General features: G+C 42.7%; 2 protein-coding genes across 6 annotated transcripts; both read left to right on the plus strand.

Moving 5' to 3' along the window:
* Positions 1 to 181: 181 nt before the first annotated feature.
* On the plus strand, positions 182 to 10,580 carry LOC139544118 (cytotoxic granule associated RNA binding protein TIA1-like). Of its 3 annotated transcripts, none has more exons than XM_071350893.1 (12): positions 182 to 423; positions 1,847 to 1,943; positions 3,014 to 3,112; positions 4,524 to 4,578; positions 4,821 to 4,908; positions 5,290 to 5,365; positions 5,644 to 5,752; positions 5,890 to 5,985; positions 6,105 to 6,189; positions 6,414 to 6,552; positions 7,053 to 7,201; positions 7,490 to 10,580. In XM_071350893.1, the coding sequence occupies exons 1-12, from the start codon at positions 395 to 397 to the stop codon at positions 7,626 to 7,628; spliced, it is 1,161 nt and encodes a 386-aa protein (XP_071206994.1). In that variant the 5' UTR covers positions 182 to 394; the 3' UTR covers positions 7,629 to 10,580. The 3 variants fall into 3 exon arrangements, with proteins under 3 accessions (XP_071206994.1, XP_071206993.1, XP_071206995.1); XM_071350892.1 differs by having other exon boundaries at positions 184 to 423; positions 6,414 to 6,564; positions 7,490 to 8,019; XM_071350894.1 differs by having other exon boundaries at positions 184 to 423; positions 7,056 to 7,201; positions 7,490 to 8,019.
* Positions 10,581 to 12,689: 2,109 nt separating this feature from the next.
* Positions 12,690 to 18,076, plus strand: c18h2orf42 (chromosome 18 C2orf42 homolog). Of its 3 annotated transcripts, none has more exons than XM_071350895.1 (8): positions 12,690 to 12,820; positions 13,194 to 14,443; positions 14,550 to 14,663; positions 15,186 to 15,290; positions 15,376 to 15,483; positions 16,466 to 16,566; positions 16,756 to 16,918; positions 17,007 to 18,076. In XM_071350895.1, the coding sequence occupies exons 2-8, from the start codon at positions 13,249 to 13,251 to the stop codon at positions 17,231 to 17,233; spliced, it is 2,013 nt and encodes a 670-aa protein (XP_071206996.1). In that variant the 5' UTR covers positions 12,690 to 12,820; positions 13,194 to 13,248; the 3' UTR covers positions 17,234 to 18,076. The 3 variants fall into 3 exon arrangements, with proteins under 3 accessions (XP_071206996.1, XP_071206999.1, XP_071206997.1); XM_071350898.1 differs by having other exon boundaries at positions 16,466 to 16,539; XM_071350896.1 differs by having other exon boundaries at positions 12,714 to 12,820; positions 13,212 to 14,443.
* Positions 18,077 to 18,660: the final 584 nt, after the last annotated feature.

Here is an 18,660-nt window from a genome sequence, read left to right on the forward strand (position 1 = left end):
CATTTTACATACACATAAAAACAAATATCCAACATGCCATCCATAGCGCAAATCATATGTTACTGTTAATCAATCGTTGCATTACAAGTCTTATTTTGGTCATCGCGCCATCCTGCCAGTACATTCACCAAAGCCACAGTGCGCATGCGATGCTATACCTTAGCGATGCCGTATATCCGCTCTCTTTCTCCGCCATTTTATGTCGCTTTTCTATTGTTCATAATTGAAGTTAGCAGGGGCGGCGGAGCGATTTACTGCGCATTAAAACATTTTTGGATATTGCTCAGTGGACATCAGCAAAATAGGGTAAAGGAGCAAGAATCCAAGGTCATCATAGAATACGACACACGTGGATTTTTCTCTCAGGGTTCGATCTCAACCTCGGTCGGAAAATATGATGGACGACGAAACACCCAAGACCCTGTATGTATGAATAGCGGCACGCTATTAGCTAGCCGAATGACCATTTATTTCAAGTAGCAGTGTATTGGTCTTATGTGTCAATTGCATTTTTATATGATGTGGTTCATAATAATCATGTCAGCCATTTCTCTACCCCCCTGTTTATTAGCTAGCTAGTTGTGAGCCAGCCAACTGGGTTTATGATGGAAATGCACTGGCTAATAGGCTAGTTAACTAACATGTCAGACGTGTCCATTTCTAAGACAAAGGCACTGTAGCCACCTATGCTGTAGAAGAGAACATGTTGCGACTTGCAAAATTGTCTCTAAAGCCACCTTTTTAGATCTCAACATTTAGAGATATTGTGATGTTCTTATTCGCCTATGGGAGTTACATTTGCATTTTGTGTATTTTGGTAATATCATATTTGAGGAAGACTAACGTTCGCATGATTAGCAGGATAACTAGCTATCTTGTTTACTAACTCTTGTCGACAGCATGCCGGGCCTCTAAATTAGCTTCTGTATCATGCTGAGCAATGCTGTTGTCGTCAGTCCGATAACGTTACATTTCTACACCGGTGTCAATACAGTATTCAAGAAAGCACAACCTAACTGCTAACGTTGGCTAGCTAGCTATACCTACACTGCTCGGCATACATCAATGACCAATAATAGTCGGACATCAATGTGTTATCTGTTGCTGTTGGCTAACTACCTACCATACCTCAACAAATGAGATTCAGATTGGGTATGTCAGCTAACTAACATGAATGTGTTGGTTGCAACTACGACACTGGCCATGCATGATAATGCACATATAGAAATTGTTGAATGCAATGTAAAAGCGCGGCCTAGTCCTCTCGGAAGCCCAGATTCTAGGGCCTCGGCGCCTAATTTAGGATATTCTAACTGAATGTTACTTACTCTATACATTTGTGTTAGTTTTTCTCGCAGTAGACACAAACTGTGACACTAACATAATCTGTCTTGAAAATGTTGCAAATGTTATGTTCAGTAGCTGTAAAAGCCAGGTGTCTACTCTCCAAACAAAGCCGGCTAACGTTACTTGACTGGTTGTGTATGGCACTGCCTTATGTTATGGTTTCAGTTTCACCTCAGTTGTCTTCATGTGGCCACTGTTGCTATATGGTGCCTTGCATGGGCTGGTATCCATTTTAAGATTTGAAGTCCCAATATCTTCTTAATTGTTAGCTGTGAGGTAGAATACACTGAGTTAAAGGGATAGTTCGCCCCAAAATAAGAAACAATTCCAGACGGTTTCATACCGCTGTACTTTGTCGATGGTGGCGAACTATCCATTTTAAATCCAGATCTTCACAACCACACTTCCTTGTCTATCAGCTAAGTGGAGCATTCGTTGTCTTGTATTTGCTGAGTTGAACCCAGGGTGTACATGCTGATGTGTTGTCACTGTGCTGCAGGTATGTGGGGAACCTGTCCCGGGATGTGACTGAAGCCCTCATCATGCAGCTGTTTGGACAGATCGGCCCCTGCAAGAGCTGTAAAATGATAGTAGATGTGAGTCCTTCCTATTGGCTAGGAATGAACCTTCTCCAATCAGATTCGACTCAGAATTACTTACCACTGCACCATGTTCAGTCAGAACAAATGGGAGAGAATGTTTTGAAATGGAAAAACAAAAAGGGCATTATGATTAGACTTGGAGCTGGGCGTTATGGACAAAAATCCATATTGCGATAAATTGCCTGCATTATGATGATGACAATGAATAGGATAAGTTTATAATTTTATTGTGCACTGGAGTTTTTGTAAATTATCATTGAAACTACTACTAGTTTGATGGTTCTAGGCACCAATTGTCCCATTAACAATCACCCATATTAGATAATTAATTTCAAACTTCACATTTCTCTAGTATAGGCTACTTCTTTTAAAGAACAATATCAGCAAAATGCCTGCGATAAGTGATTGGTATGGTCGGTTTCGATCATTTTCGGTTTAACGTCCCATCTGTATTTGGACTCGTTGAGAGGGGTACCACTGCTTCAAAAACATTTTCTCTAGTTTTGTCCCTACTGAGCGCCGACCATGACTAGGGGCCTATTCAGTGGTCTGCAACACATTGCAGATGGGAATTTAATGTATAAAGCCTAAACAAAAACAAATATGACCACACAATTCCCTGTTCTACATGACAGAGGGATATCTGTCCTACACACTATTGCTTTATCTGGCACCCACTGAAAGTGACCCAGGACTGACTAGCCAAATAGGACAGAATAGCTTTGACCAGTAATAGTCAGCTGCCAGTTTAAGAACACATTGTACTGTTGCGAGTTTTTTTTCTGGGTTTGATTTACATTTAGTCTGTCAAGCTAAATAGAGGGAAGATTGTTTGGCCAATTTGTAAATGATGATGAATGATAATGGATTTTATTTGTATAGGCTAACTGGAGTATAAAATGCTTTACATTTTAATTGTTTTTATTTAACTAGGCAAGTCAGTTAGGAACAAATTCTTATTTAAGGAGGGAGACTCAACTAGGCCTACATTTTACAAGGGTAGGATGAAACGGTGGGCAGGTCTGGTGTCAAAGGTAAAGTTCCTGTCCCCTGTTCCCCTCCAGACGGCAGGTAATGACCCATACTGCTTTGTGGAGTTCTACGAACACAGGCACGCTGCCTCGTCACTCGCAGCCATGAATGGTCGTAAAATAATGGGTAAGGTAAGCTATCGTATCTACAGGGTGAGTCTGGTTGGGTCGGCTTGGGGAGGGGAAGGAGGAGAGGGTTGGCCTACTTGATGTAGGTCTGGAAAGGTCAGATGGGTGCAAGCAATATGGCGGCCCTATGAGGAATGGTTAGGGGTGGGGTTGATTTGGGACTGGGTATCACATGGAATCACGTTATCAGTTCAATCTCAACAGTTGACATTAAACATTAGGGAGTATGACATGCATGGAATGTTTCCTCATTGAGCAATAATACCGCAACACCAGAATGTATTATTATTATTTTTTTAATATAAGTAGGCTACATTTGAATGGTCTTGCAGCATTCCTTACAACGGTAGGCTACTTTGTTCTTCACCCTGAAATCTGTCTCCATTCCTCACATGTGTAAAGATAGCCCAGATAAGACTACATATTCCACACAAATGTTGTGTAGATGCCATTCTATATAAATTAGGATCAATCTGCAGGCCTCAATCTCTAATTAATGGGGAAGTTTGACATTGGCACCATCTAATTCAGTCATATTACAATCTTTCCCATTCATTTGGGTTTGAAGCCAGCAGATCTCGCAATGTAAATGAAACGTCTGGTTCATTTGACCTGGGGGAGATGCTGAATGAAGGAGCGTGGATGACGGATTGCACTTGAATTCAAACACTATGATACTCCTGTTGATAAGGTGTTATGTATTTATTTTTTGCTAGCTACTGATTTGGGACCCTGGCCACCTGACCCTGGCCATCCCAGATTGGTTGTAGCTAATAGGCTTACTACTCTACATACTATTTAATCCTACTGGTAGAAACAGCTTCTGGACATCACCCATGTACAGTTTCATGCTCAGAAGAGAACTTGGCATAGGCAATTAATATTGGCAGCATGTCCAATGACTTTAAACCTGGTTGGGTTGTGTAATCTTTCTAAGTAGTGTCCCCCATTGACCGGTTTCAAATTACACTCCTATACTTCTACCCTTATTTTTCTGTACACTGTGTTCTTTTGCAAAAATCCTTTGCATAAAGAATCCAAATAATACTATTTATATCTTTAAAGACACATTCAGTTGAAAATATTTTATCCTCAACAGGTATTGAAGGACCATTTGAGGAGTAATACAAGTTCGTAAAATTCACTTGTTTGTAAGTCCCTTGTTATTTGGACCTTTTTTTTTTTTTTTTTTTTTTACTTCCTAGACGTTTTGTTCCAAATTTGATTGATTGGACGGTGAGACTGAATTGTGACGTAGTCTGAGTGTGACCAGGCTTTCCCTCTATCACTGGTGTGACTACAACAAGCCCTCTAATAGGCTGACAGACGCGTGCTGTACAAGTAAGGCTTGCTTTTCACCCCTCTTTCCATCCCCCTCTATCTTTTTCTCTTTCCATCTCTTTCTCTTCTTTAGGAGGTCAAGGTGAACTGGGCCACAACCCCTAGCAGCCAGAAGAAAGACACAAGCAGTGAGTACTATCTCTATTAATACTTTGACATGCACTGTACCTAACTGTTAAAGGAGTAGTGCCTATATAAAGCATGGAAACTTAATAATTATTCAAATGTGGCTAGACTTTGTATGGGGCATTTAGAGCACACTTGTGTTATCCAATATTATTCCAAGAATCGTTAGCATTGCTGCCTAAAATGATTTGACTTTTTGTCATCTTCAAAAATGTTTTATACACATGATTCTGTTTGTGTTCAGATCACTTCCATGTTTTCGTTGGAGACCTCAGTCCTGAAATCACCACGGATGACATCAAAGCTGCTTTCGCCCCCTTTGGGAGGATATCGTGAGTGTTATCTGTTTCTCCCTACCCCAGTTATCTCGCTTATGCTTATTCAAAAACACTACAAAGATATGTTCCTTCAATCGTGAATGTATTGATTGAACACGAGAACAAGCTGTATTCGCAGCATTCATCTGTAAAATATGTTCTCTACAGGTCTTTTTGGAGTATGTCTCTCAACAAGCAGCTAATGAAATACTAATCACAGCACTTCTTAGTATCATACTTATCATCCAGTGCTTTACAGCAACGTGGGGCCAAAACCTCCCTAGACAGCAACCCAGTTAGTCGGTGGCAAGGAAAAGCTTCCTAGAAACACAGATGGATCAGTTGGCAGAGGCCATAACTTCCTATTGTCTTGCTAACAGTAGTCTCTGTCCACAGTGATGCTCGGGTGGTGAAAGACATGGCTACTGGCAAATCTAAAGGCTATGGCTTTGTGTCCTTCTTCAACAAATGGGTGAGTGCCCGCCCCCTCCCATCCTTGGCTTACTGTGCTGCATCTGGGTTGGTTGTTTGCAAGAAATCATTAGCATCGGAGCAGTGTGAGACTCCATTCCTTTTTTGTGTCCCCCCCTCAGACGTCACCCAGCAATGTTTAGCCAAGCAAATACCACCCTGTAATTCAGTAGCTACTTTGAGCTACGGAGTTTACATGGGTGAAGACGTGAATTAGATTCTATGTTACACCATTATTACTATCACTATGCATAATAAATGGTATGCCTTTGTGTGTAGGATGCAGAGAATGCCATCCAACAGATGGGAGGTCAGTGGTTGGGAGGACGGCAGATCAGGACTAACTGGGCCACCAGGAAGCCCCCTGCGCCCAAAGCCACCTACGAGAGTGAGTTAGACACACCACTCTAAAGAATGACTCGCGCTACACCTGCTGGCATCCGATTTGGAAAAAAAGAAATGAAAAAAATTGGCATCTATTTTTTCCATTCATGTTTTAAATCAACCTTCTCCCCTGTGGAGCAGCAAACACCAAACACCTGTCGTTTGAAGAGGTTGTGAACCAGTCCAGTCCCAGCAACTGTACCGTCTACTGTGGAGGTGTCACAACAGGCCTCACAGGTCAGAACCTCAAGACAATCTGTACTATGGAAGTCACAACATAGCTTGCAGGTTATTTAGATGGAATATGTGATGTCATTGGTGACCCCATCCTTACTGATGTACCTTGTTGTTTCCAGAGCAACTGATGAGGCAGACCTTCACCCCCTTCGGTCAGATCATGGAGATCAGAGTTTTCCCAGACAAAGGCTACTCATTTGTGAGGTAAGTCCATGCAGATTGTCTACAGAATACACTGTTACAGAAGCCCTTATTCCAACAGAGTAACCCAGAATCACAGCAAAAGCTGGTCATCTCCAGGTGAAAACGTGGCACGTTTGACTGCTGACCAGGTGTCTGCATCTCTAGTTCGATGGGAAGAGCCCTGATGGTGACCTTGGAAGTTGTTTGGGAGATTTTCCTCTCACCTGCGTCTCTTCCTGGTATAGGTTCAACTCCCACGAGGGAGCGGCCCACGCCATAGTGTCAGTGAACGGGACGTCCATAGATGGTCACGTGGTGAAGTGTTACTGGGGGAAAGAAACCACAGACATGGTCAGCCCCATGCAGCAGGTACAGATGCCTCAGGTAAGACCGCAGGTAACAGCACTTCCTTTCTCATACAACATCCTTTACTCTCTTAGATATTATACATGTGTAATAACATGGATATAATATACATGTGTAATAACATGGATATATTATACATGTGTAATAACATGGATATATTATACATGTGTAATAACATGGATATATTATACATGTGTAATAACATGGATATATTATACATGTGTAATAACATGGATATAATATACATGTGTAATAACATGGATATAATATACATGTGTAATAACATGGATATAATATACATGTGTAATAACATGGATATATTATACATGTGTAATAACATGGATATAATATACATGTGTAATAACATATCTACATGCTCAGTTTTAGGGGCTTGATGTAGCAGTTAGCCCACTTTGCTGTGCTTATGGGTATCTAAGGAAACAGAAAACATAGTAGACCCATTTTGATCCAATAGTTCATCAATTACATAATTTGAAACCTAAGTGTTGTCTCCACAGCAGAACAAAATAGGTTTTGCAGCGCAGCCCTACGGCCAGTATGCCCAGTGGTACGGTAACGCCCAGCAGATTGGCCAATACGTCCCAAACGGGTGGCAGGTGCCCACCTACGGAGTCTACGGACAGGCCTGGAACCAGCAGGGATTCAAGTGAGTACTCATGGACTCCTAGAGGGAAGGGAACAAGTTGTTTGAAGGAAATGCACCCCAGATGTCAGGAGACGTGTATAACATTTCAGCCCAGATGTTGGGAGGAGACTTGTTTAACATCAGTGGCCCTTGAAGATCAATCTTAACTTTTTGTTCATGTCGTTGCGCTCTCTCTTCATCCCTCATTACCTTTACCCTCCTGTCCTTTAACCATCACCGATTTTGTGTTTACACCTTTCTCTCCCCATCCTTCATCTATCCTCTAACCTCCATGTTGTCTCTGTGTAGCCATTTACAGGCGGGTGCAGGGTGGACGGGCGTGGGAGCCGTCAGTAATGGCGGTGTGGTGGAGCCTGGACAGGGAGTCAATGGGACTGTGCTGGCCAACCAGTCCGGCATGGGCACCGCTGGCTACCACACCCACTGATCAGCGTTGGCCTGGCGGCCCAGAGTCGGCCTCCTACCCTCCACAACAGGGATCCTATACAGGGGGTGGGGGGGCCAACATGTGCCCTGTCTTTTACAACATGATTAAGAACTCTATGACGGGGAGGGGGGGGTTCCCCTGTCAGTCCCCCCCCCCCCCACCCAACCTGTTTTTACATGTAAGTTTTAAGGTGGAGAAGAGGAGGAAGAGTTGCCCAGTTGCCCAGTCCTGGTATATAAGATACACACGTGTGTGTATACAGTACCAGTAAAAAGTTTGGACACACCTACTTATTCCAGGGTTATTATTTATTTGTACTATTTTCTAAATTGTAGAATAATAGTAAAGACATCAAAACTATGAAATAACACATGGAATCATGTAGTAACCAAAAAAAGAGTTAAACAAATCAAAATAAATGTTATATTTGAGATTTTTCAAATTAGACACCATTTACCTTGACAGCTTTGCACATTCTTGGCATTCTCTCAACCAGCTTCATGAGGAATGCTTTTCCAACTTTCTTGAAGGAGTTCCCACATGCTGAGCACTGCTTTTCCTTCACTCTGTGATCCAACTCATCCCAAACCATCTCAATTGGGTTGAGGTCGGGTGATTGTAGAATCCAGGTCATCTAATATAGCTCTCATCACTCTCCTTCCTGGTCAAATATGCCCTTACACAGCCTGGAGGTGTTTTGGGTCATTGTCCTGTTGAAAACAACTTATAGTCCCACTAAGCGCAAACCAGAAGGGATGGCGTATCGCTGCAGAATGCTGTGGTAGCCATGCTGGTTAAGTGTGCCTTGAATTCTATAAATAAATCAGACAGTGTCACCGGAAAAGCACCATCACACCTCGTCCTCCATACTTCACGGGGAACCACACATGCAGAGATCATCCGTTAAACTACCATGCGTTTCACAAAGACACGGCTGTTGGAACCAAAATCTAATTTGGACTCATCAGACCAAAGGAAAGATTTCTACCGGTCTCATGTCCATTTGTCGTGTTTCTTGGCCCGAGCAAGTCTCTTCTTATTGCTGTCCTTTAGTAGTGGTTTCTTTCCGCAATTGGACCATGAAGGCCTGATTCACACAGTTTCCTCTGAACAGTTGATGTCTGTTACTTGAACTCTGTGTAGCATTTATTTGGGATGCAATTTCTGAGGCTGGTAACTAATGAACTTATCCTCAGTAGCAGAGGTAATTCTGGGTCAACCATTCCTGTGACGGTCCTCATGAGAGTCAGTTTCATCATAGCGCTTGATGGTTTTTGCGACTGCACTTGAAGAAACTTTCAAAGTTCTTGAAATGTCCCGCTTTGACTGACCTTCATGTCTTAAAGTAATGATGGACTGTCATTTCTCTTTGCTCATTTGAGTTTTTCTTGACATAATATGGACTTCGTCTTTTACCAAATAGGGCTATCTTCTGTATACCAACTCCTACCTAGTCACAACACAACTGATTGGCTGAAAGGCATTCAGAAGGAAAGTTCCACAAATTAATCAAAGGAAAATTCCACAAATTAACTTTTAACAAGGCACACCTCTTAATTGAAATGCATTCCAGGTGACTACCTCATGAAGCTGGTTGAGAGAATGCCAAGAGGGTGCATAGCTGTCATCAAAGCAAAGGGTGGCTAATTTGAAGAATATAAAATATATGTTGATTACTTTAACACTTTTTTTGCTTACTACATGATTCCATATGTGTTATTTCATAATTTTGATGTCTTCACTATTCTACAATGCAGAAAATAGTCAAACAAAAAAAACAACTGGAATGAGTAGGTGTCTGAACTTTTGACTGGTACTGTATACATGCGTACACACACCCTACAACTGACTCATGAATCAAAAAGGACTATGCCATTTTTAATTAAAGTACTATTAAATGATAGACTTATTTTGGATTTGCTTTTTCTCGTTGGTTTGTTTAGAACGATTTCCACTGCTGATATCGTTAAGAAACGAGCTTTGCCTTTTTGTTTTTTGTTTGTTTTGGGACTCATTTTAAAGAAATGTTTAAAGCAATGACTCCATGGAATCATGTGAAATGTAAGAACCTTTTTTTGTTTTTTATGTTTATAAAAAACGAATGAAATGGATGTCAACTGTTGTATTTTTTTAAAAATTTCAATATCTCAACTAAGAAACAATTGCAGGGATTACTGCCACTGTTCTTCTTTCTTTTAAAGGCAGACAAATATTGCACAATACTATTACTTAGTTACCTTTTCACAAAATTTGATGTTACACAAATTCTAGGTATTTTGAATTGTTTTGCATTCCACTTTTTTCCTTTTGAAACTTGTTTTAGGAGGGCGTATGTACGTATACTGTTTTGTATGTAAATAACCCAAGAAAGTCTGTTCAACTGTTCTGACGCTGTATAAAGAGGGAAAAACCTCATGTTAATTATGGAAGCTTGCTTGCTTTTTGACGGCCAGGGCTGGGGATTTAAACTAGACTGGGGCATATTAGCATCACTGCTAAATGCTAGTCCATTACAATGTAGGGACAGTGCAACATTTGATTCTTCCAGGGGCCTGAGGAGAGCGAACGGCAGTGCAAAAATGATCTATACTGAAAAGTAATGTAGAATTAAAGTTATTCTGTGTATAAAACCTAAATATTGAACTTTTTGGTGTTTTTTTTATGACAAAGTAGTAAATAGTTATCAAACATAAAATAAAAAAAACTTGAATGGATCATAATTTTGCACTGTGCCCCCCCCCCCCCCCCCCCATGGAGTTGTTTAAATAATACAGTTGGATGAGACCCATTGTGTTGCCTTATTTTGAGTTAATTTAATTTTAACCAACCAATTTATCATAGAGTAGGCAGTGCCTAAGGATAGACCTTATGTTTTGGGGGTGGGGTTATGTTGCTGATGCTATAACGTGTTCTTGCTTTGTCCCATTAAAATGCTGATGCTTATAAACATTGCTTGCGGAAACGGATCATATTTCTATCTCTCTGTTTTTACAGGCTTGAGTTGAGAGTATTGTGAGAGGTGGTCCAGTCTTGCAAAGAAATGCTTTTTTGTTTACAATGAGCTTTCCTACTTGTAGTATTCAGATCCATTGATTTTTGTCATCAGATAACACGTTTTGTAATTAACAGAAACTGGAATTACAAGAGCAGGGCAGGCCTACATACACTTGACCCAAGCTGTGTTTGAATTTCTGATCTACAGGTATGAACAAGATAGAAACTACATGTCGCTTGATTCTCTTCTCTGAAAAGGGCTTTCATCTCGGCCCTGTGACCAACACCAGTAATGTATATGTGCTGCCTTCACTTGCTAGTCGGAAATATCAGATTTCCTAACTGGTTGAACACGCCAACCAGATAACTTGGACATTTACGACTTGCTATCTAGATCTGACTAGCATGTGAACGTGGCAACAAACATTTTATTGCTGATTCTATGTAGTGACCATTTGAGTGGCTTTGAAGCCACTGGTCAGCCATATTTGCACTCCCCAGTAGGAGCAGTCCTCCATAGGAATGCCTTTTTTAATTTTACCTTTATTTAACTAGGCAAGTCAGTTAAGAACAAATTCTTATTTACAATGACGGCCTAGGAACAGTGTGTTAACTGCCTTGTTCAGGGGCAGAATGACAAATAACTGTAACATTGACCTAAAACAAATATACTTTAAGGACTTTTATATTTTTATGTATAGCTCACAATTTTAAAGTATTTGTATGAAGGTGTCTAATAATAGAAAAAACAATGTAGTCATTAAATGCATTTCTATAGAGCTCGCCAGCTTGTAGTCCTAAAACCCGGAAATGAGTTACCTCTGGTTCATTCAGCCATTCCTATGGTGAAAATGAATGGGGAAAGAATAGGGGTTTTGGGATAAATGCCAAAAATAAGGTCTGAGGTTAACACAAGTTTAAGAGATGATATACGTTTTGTTCTATGAGATGTCAGTTAATCTGACCTTTTTCTGTTATGAAGGCTTTATGTGCTTTTTTAAATGACATAAATGTTTCAAAATTAACAAAAAAGTGACATCTGATGATTATCCTAGAACAAAATGTATAAGATCTTATAAAGCCATATTCGGACAGAATACATTTTACTGGGGAGCTCAGGTAATGTAATTATGTCCACGAGCACTAATCACCACATCCCTAATTTAGTTTTGTCCGAACTGCCATGTCAGTCATTTTTATGTGTCAGGAAGGTTATTACCCCAGCCGTAAAAACCTACTGTTTTTCGGCAGACTCCAAGGTCTTCTGATAATACTTATCCCGGGCGAATCGTCATCCCTGTGTTTTTAGGGATATTACAGTTTAACTGGTGCTGCACCCAGTTTGGGTATGAACATGGGGAACACATTTATGCTTAAAACAAAGCGCTATGCACTAGCCTACAGATGGATAATCTGTTTTGTCACATATAAACTTTTCTAGTGCCATACTTCTCTTTTAAAATATGAAGTGAACGATATTGTGCCAATAAATTGATACATTGCTAAATACGTCAGGTCTGCATAGGTTACCGTTTATGGTTATTATTGATATGAATTATTAGTTGTACTTTCTCCGAACTGTAGGCCAATATTAGGTTATCCCTAGACATTTGAAATATCTTCACGCCTAGAAGAGCCTCTGAGTGTCCGTCATAATGGTCAATTGAGAATAAGAAAACACCCCAAAATTACAGGGCAGTTTGGTAAAACTAATCCTCTCCAAATCGTCCACTGGAAAAACGGACATGCTAGGGTTATTATTACATAACCGACGTTATATAGTAATACTAGTCCCATGAGAATATGGTTTAAGCCTGTGTTTACCACATTTATTTTAAGCATTTATCCAAAAACACCATTCATTTCCGCATAGGCTTTGTCCAATGAACCTTTGCGGATTTAGAACAATGAGCTAGTAATAGGTCTTTGCTATCTGTGGAGTTAGTGCTTACAAAAATACGCCGTTACTATTTTACAACCGTGGGGGAGTACCAAGATGGACGTGCGGTGGATTAAACATCTACTTTATGTATAAGTCATTGTCCAACACCCTATCCAATCAGGAAGCTCGTTACAGGCGCAATGCGGAGACACGGATGTAAGGAGGAATGGCGACGGTCGAGGGGAAGAGGAGGTTTGTGTATGAAAACTGGAACGACCATACAGCACCAGGATTATAGGTAGTGAAAAAAACACAGGTATGCATTCAGCTGTAACCAATCATGGTCCAAACACAGGCGTGGAGCAGTAGATTGCGATGCGTCTGGACCCATTTTACGAACCGTTATTGTTCACTTCAGGAACAATGTCATCCTACATAAATTGGCTTTTCTATTCCTTATCAAAGTTACATGTGTTGAAAAGTAACAGTTTTTTAATGATAAATTATTTGTCATATTTTGTAAAAAAACAACACGTATTTCTGATTACATAAGGAAACGCGATAAAGGCCTACAAAGGCTTGACTGGAACAAAAGATTGCATTATGGCCTAAGTTATTTTTTGATCACATTAATTACAGTAATATCTACTTGCTGAAATTAGATCAGGCTGTATCTGTTCTCTTTTCAGACCTACTCTGTCTTCCAGACTTCAGGCCAACTGCCAGTGGAGTCCGGCTGCCCAAATGGAGTCTGGCGTGGCAGTGACCTCACCTCCTGCATCGGTGGTTGCCCCTACACCCCCCAACCTTTGCTCAAAGCAGAGAGAGAGTAGCAAGAAGACTGCTACCAGCACCACCCCCTCCTTTCTGTCCAATCTCGGCAAGCCCACTCTACGAGGGATCAGGAAGTGTCCCCAGTGTGGCGTTTTCAACGGCACCCGTGGGCTCAGCTGCAAGAACAAGGCTTGTGGAATTGTCTTCAGAGATGGGGGGGCTGTGGGGGGAGGCAGAGGGGCCAAGAGAGGGGCGATGGAGGTGGTGCGGGTGGTGATTGACGGAGGAGGGGAAGATGAAGAGAGAGATGAAGGAAGAGGTGGTGAATCCTCAGGTGGAGGTGCGCAGGTGTTCTCTGTCTGTCAGCGAGTGAGAGGGGTGGGAGCGGCAGCAACACAGCGGGGGTTCATAGAGCTTGTCCCCACTGATACGGCCATTGCCACGAGTGAAGGGGCGACTCTGCTGACCCGGGTCAACATGGGCCGCTGCTTCCTGCCCACCTGCCGCCATGCCAACGGTCAAAGGTCAGGCCAGAGCCAGTCACAGCAGGCAGCTGTTCTGACCAACCCCCCCTCCAAGCCTGGCTTGTCTAACTCCGTCACTCCCTGTGTCCACGTGAAGCAGGCGATGGAGTGCCAGGCGCAGGCCACCCCTCTCCCCCTGAAGAGCTCTATCCTGGAGGGGCTTCAGGCCTCAGCCGAGGCCAGGGAAGAGCTCTGGAGGTTGGCTACTGAGTCCCCGGGACCCCTGGTTCAGCGGGTGAACAAAGATACTCTGGTGGTGAAATGTCACAGTGGACCAAGTCATCCTCTGGGGCTGCTGCACCTAACTGTAGGCACGGGGGGGTCTGCTGCTGGGGGGAAGGGGAAGGGGAAGGTCAGAGAGGGGGCTGTGTTTCAGTGTTCCTGTCAGGGGGGTGTCAGAGGAGGTACGGCAGAGGGAAGAGTGGCCGTGGAAACCTCCCAGAATGGGGATGGGGAGGTGAGAGGGTCCTCAGGTGTTGTCTCCTCTGGTGTCTTACCTGACTCCACCTCTCGGCCTGGTGCTGATGCTGGCCCTGCAGCTCCATACCTCTGCCTCCACTTCTATGCCTGTGTTTGCGCCTTCACCAGCGATGAGAAACTGGCCTCAGAGTTCACAGGTTTCCTCAACTACAGCTCCAATGGTAGGTCCCTAGGATTGATGTGTGTGATCTTTGTGTAATATTTCAAGGTGTATGTATGTGTGCACTGCAGTACCTGTAGGAGACTCTGTTGTCATCTGTACTGCAGGTATACAACAGAATGCTGACTGCACAGTCCTCTGTGGCTCCAGCCCACCTCAGCTGCCTGAACCAATCACTGCTCACAAAACCAAGAGACTCCGTTTGGAAGAGCACCTCATTGGTGAGCTGCCCTGTCAATCACACTGTTCATCCAATAGAAGTGCGAGTGCCTCATCATGAAAATAGGACCTTCTTTATGTTCTTTGAAATCTGCCTGAGTACAATTTTTTTTTCTCGATCTGTCCTCTGTGATCATCTATCCTCTTTTTCCTCTGTCACTCCTTTCTTTTTCATTTCCCCCTGTAAGTCCCTCCTCCCTTCTCTCTCCTCCCTCCATTCAGCTGTATGTCCTGTAGGGTGGGTGGGGGTAGGATGGGTAGAGGAGGCCTTGTCAGAGGAAACCTCCTGGTTATTGTGCTCCTGTTTCTATTGGGCTCAAGAACACAGGTGCAGCCTGCCTGCCTCCTTTCTCTCTGTCGCTCTGTGTCTTACCCACTGCCTCTGTCCTGTCCATCTGTCCTCCCTTTCTGTTTCTCACTGCCCCTTAACGGTATCCAATAAACCACAGATTCTTGAGCATTAAAAGGTAATATTATATTATTCTATCTCTTTTAATTAATTATGATGTGTGTGTGTGTGTCAGGGAGCAGCCAGCCTGTGGATGAGAGCCTGGTGACCCTGGGCTTCCAGCAGTGGCTAGCCAGCGTTACAGAGAGGATCCACCTGACCATGCACTACCAGTTTGATGGTAACACACACACACACACACACAGCCCTCCGTCCCTCTGTGTTTGTCTAATTGATGATGATGATAAAGATGTTGTTGTCTCCAGGTAAGCCGGAGCCTCTGGTGTTCCACATCCCCCATGTGTTCTTCAACGCCCTGCAGTATCGTCTGTCCCTGGGCTCCAAGAAGAGACGGCTGCCCAATGCTACCTCAGGTAACCCTTAACCCTAACCACAACCCAACGCCATCCCTAATTCAACTACAGTGACCTCCAAAAGTACTGGGACAGTGACCCTTGTTTGTTGTTGTTTTGGTTCTGTAGTCCAGCACTTTGGATTTTAAATGACACAATGACTATGAGGTTAAAGTCTAGACTGTCAGCTTTAATTTGAGGGTACCAATACTGTTGGTCCCCTGAAATGGGGCAGTATGTACCAAAAGTGCCGTAATTTCTAAACTGTTTCCCACCATATGGATGAAAATACCTTCAAATTAAAGCTGACAGTCTGCACTTAACCTCATAGTCATTGTATCATTTAAAATGTTGGAGTACAGAACCAAAACAACAACAAAAAATTGTCACTGTCCCAATACTTTTGGAGCTCACTGTATAACGCTACAAATGAGCCTACTCTAACCCTAACAGCCTCGGACACACAGGCTTTGTTTACATTGTTCCAAACTCCTGGGGAACTTGTCTGCCGAAAGATGCCAAAAATACGGTGGAGTCTAGATGAATGCCAGTGACACATTGCCACCTATCAAATCAATCAAACATGTTGATTGGGTGGAGCTCCAAACAGAGGTTATGTTTCTAAAACATTTTCTGACTTGCAACAAGCTAACTAGCATACGATACAAAAAAGAAGGCAGCATAGACTACTAAAATGTTGTCTAACCGGTAGGAAAAGAGGCACAATCAAAACTAGGAAAAAACACTCTGAGACAATCAAATGTGAGCGTTAACAGCCAGCACTCCCATTCAAATGCAAAATCCAATACTGAAGTTCTCCAGACTTCCAATATTTGAGTCATCAAGATGAGATTTGGAAAGAGACTAACCCTAACGCAACTACACCTTAACTCAACAAACCTTAACTCAACACCAAACACAGCCTAAAACTGGTGGGTACTTTAAGGTTAAGTTACAAGGGAAACATGTTTTGTTATCTTATCTTTTTGTTTTCTTTGGTCAGCGTTTGTGAGGAATGATGATCTGCACCATGGCTCCTTCCCCAAGTACACCTGGCACATCACCAACCTGATGCAGGTGAAACGCATCTTCGACACCTCAGAGGTCAGCTCTCTCTTCTTCACTCCTCCCCATCTCCCTCCTTCATCTCATCCACTCACACGGTCTTCAGACTGCTCGTGCCATGTATTTACCACAGGGTGTTGTTATGTTTTGGTCTTAGTCACTCTGTGACTTTCTCTCTATCTCATCATGCATCCTTCTCCCTTTCTCTGTCTTCCTCTGTCTGTCTAGCTGCCCCTGGAGTTGACCCAGAGTTTTGTGAAGAACAGTGATGGTTCCTTCTCTCCGTTCCGCTGTCCCGAGCCTCTTCATCCTGACCCCACTGAGGGCTACAGCCGGACGGACAGATCCCAGGCCATACGACCCCTGGAGCTACGCACCTTTCTCCAAGTCGGTCAGTGTGTGTGTGTGTGTGTGTGTGAGAGCTGGGCTGGACTGCTATGTGTGATGTCATATGATCTGATTTGTTGTGATCACCACAGGACTGTGTACAGCGGATCAGAAGGATCCCACACCCTTTGTGATCGAGTGGATCCCAGACATCCTGCCTCGCTGTCGCGTCGGAGAGCTCCGCATCCGCTTCCAGTATGGTCACCAGCACGGAGGACAGACGGAATACTGCGATGGAACGCCGAGACGCACCGGAGCGGGAGGAGGGACAGAGAGGGGGGGTTGCAAGTCATCATCAGAGACCTCCCTTTCCAAATAAAAAGTTCCACAGGCATCTGTCCCATGAGGCAGGGTAGCCTAGTAGTTAGAGCGTTGGGCTAGTAACCGCAAGGTTGTAAGTTCAAATCCCCGAGCTGCCAAGGTACAAATCTGAAATTCTGCCCCTGAACAAGGCAGTTAACCCACTGTTCCTAGGCCGTCATTGAAAATAAGAATTTGTTCTTAACTGACTTGCCTAGTTAAATTAAGGTCAAATAAAAAAACTGGAGGATCTGTTAGTTAATAGTTCTGTGAATTATGAAAGTCTAGAGCATTGTTTTTAGAAAGAGGGAGATGAGGGGGGCTATTTTTTAGAGAGAGAAATGAGGGGGGGAAACATTTTGAGAGAAGGAAAGAAGAGATGTGAAAGAGTGCTGCTGATGGCCAAGAATTGTATTTTTTACATCACTGTTTGTACACTCTTCTCCCAAAGTTACCCTATGTCCCTTCCATTGCAGCTAACATGGATTTGTGTTAATTCATGCTATTACATGACTTCTATGTATCAAATCGCAGTTGCTTGATAACATTAGCTACTCTACAGAGAAGTAGCATCTGAATGTAATATCAAGTCATTGAGTTAATCAAATGACAAACGTGTGCGAGGCTTATGTGTGTATCTGAAGGGTTGTAAATGAATGACATCTGGTTGATTACCCTTTGCGTGTGTGTGTGCATTTATAAGTGGTGTATAATGAATAAGAACTTTCTGGTGTGTAGCGATCTAATTCACTGTCGAGTAGAATATTTACGTTTGTGCCCGTAGTTACAGAATAACCTAATGGTTTGTTGTCTTTTTGTTTGTTTGTAGTGTTGATTAATAAATTCATTGACCTTGAGAATAGACAGTCTTTCTTCTCTGAAAATCAACTTTTTCTATTTCTTAGCATCGCTCCCTCCCATCCTTTACATTACTTATTTTACTGATAAAAAGAGCGTGCACACTTGTGTCCTAGATGTTGCTTGTTTTTCAGCCAAAGTGTTGAGCTTAGTCTTTGTCCAACAGGTGGCGACATTGGCTAACAATTTCACACCAGTGTTCCACAAACTAGACTAGTGCCAACGGAAGAGAAATTATGTTTTGCTTTATAGAAACGTAACTGTCCAATGTATGGCCATGGCTCCATCCCCCGATGAACAGACAGCTCACTTCAATTACACACTCCTTCTCAGGATATTATCATAACCACACAGTCTCAGAATAAGATCCACTTTTACATGAACTAATTGATTCAGTTAATGCTCCTTAGTGAACCACATGCCAAATTAGTGATGTACGGAGTAGGAGGAGGACATTAGTGTATCAGAGGTGTGTGTGGGTGTCAGAACATCGATGGCCCCCGGCCCTATTCGTCCTCCCTCTCAGACCCCCAGGAGACAACCTCCACAAGAGTGTGTGACACTAAGCGAGAGAAGAGAAACATCCTG

The sequence above is a fragment of the Salvelinus alpinus genome, chromosome 18 (genome assembly GCF_045679555.1).
Source record: "Salvelinus alpinus chromosome 18, SLU_Salpinus.1, whole genome shotgun sequence".
NCBI classification, from domain to species: Eukaryota; Metazoa; Chordata; class Actinopteri; order Salmoniformes; family Salmonidae; genus Salvelinus; species Salvelinus alpinus.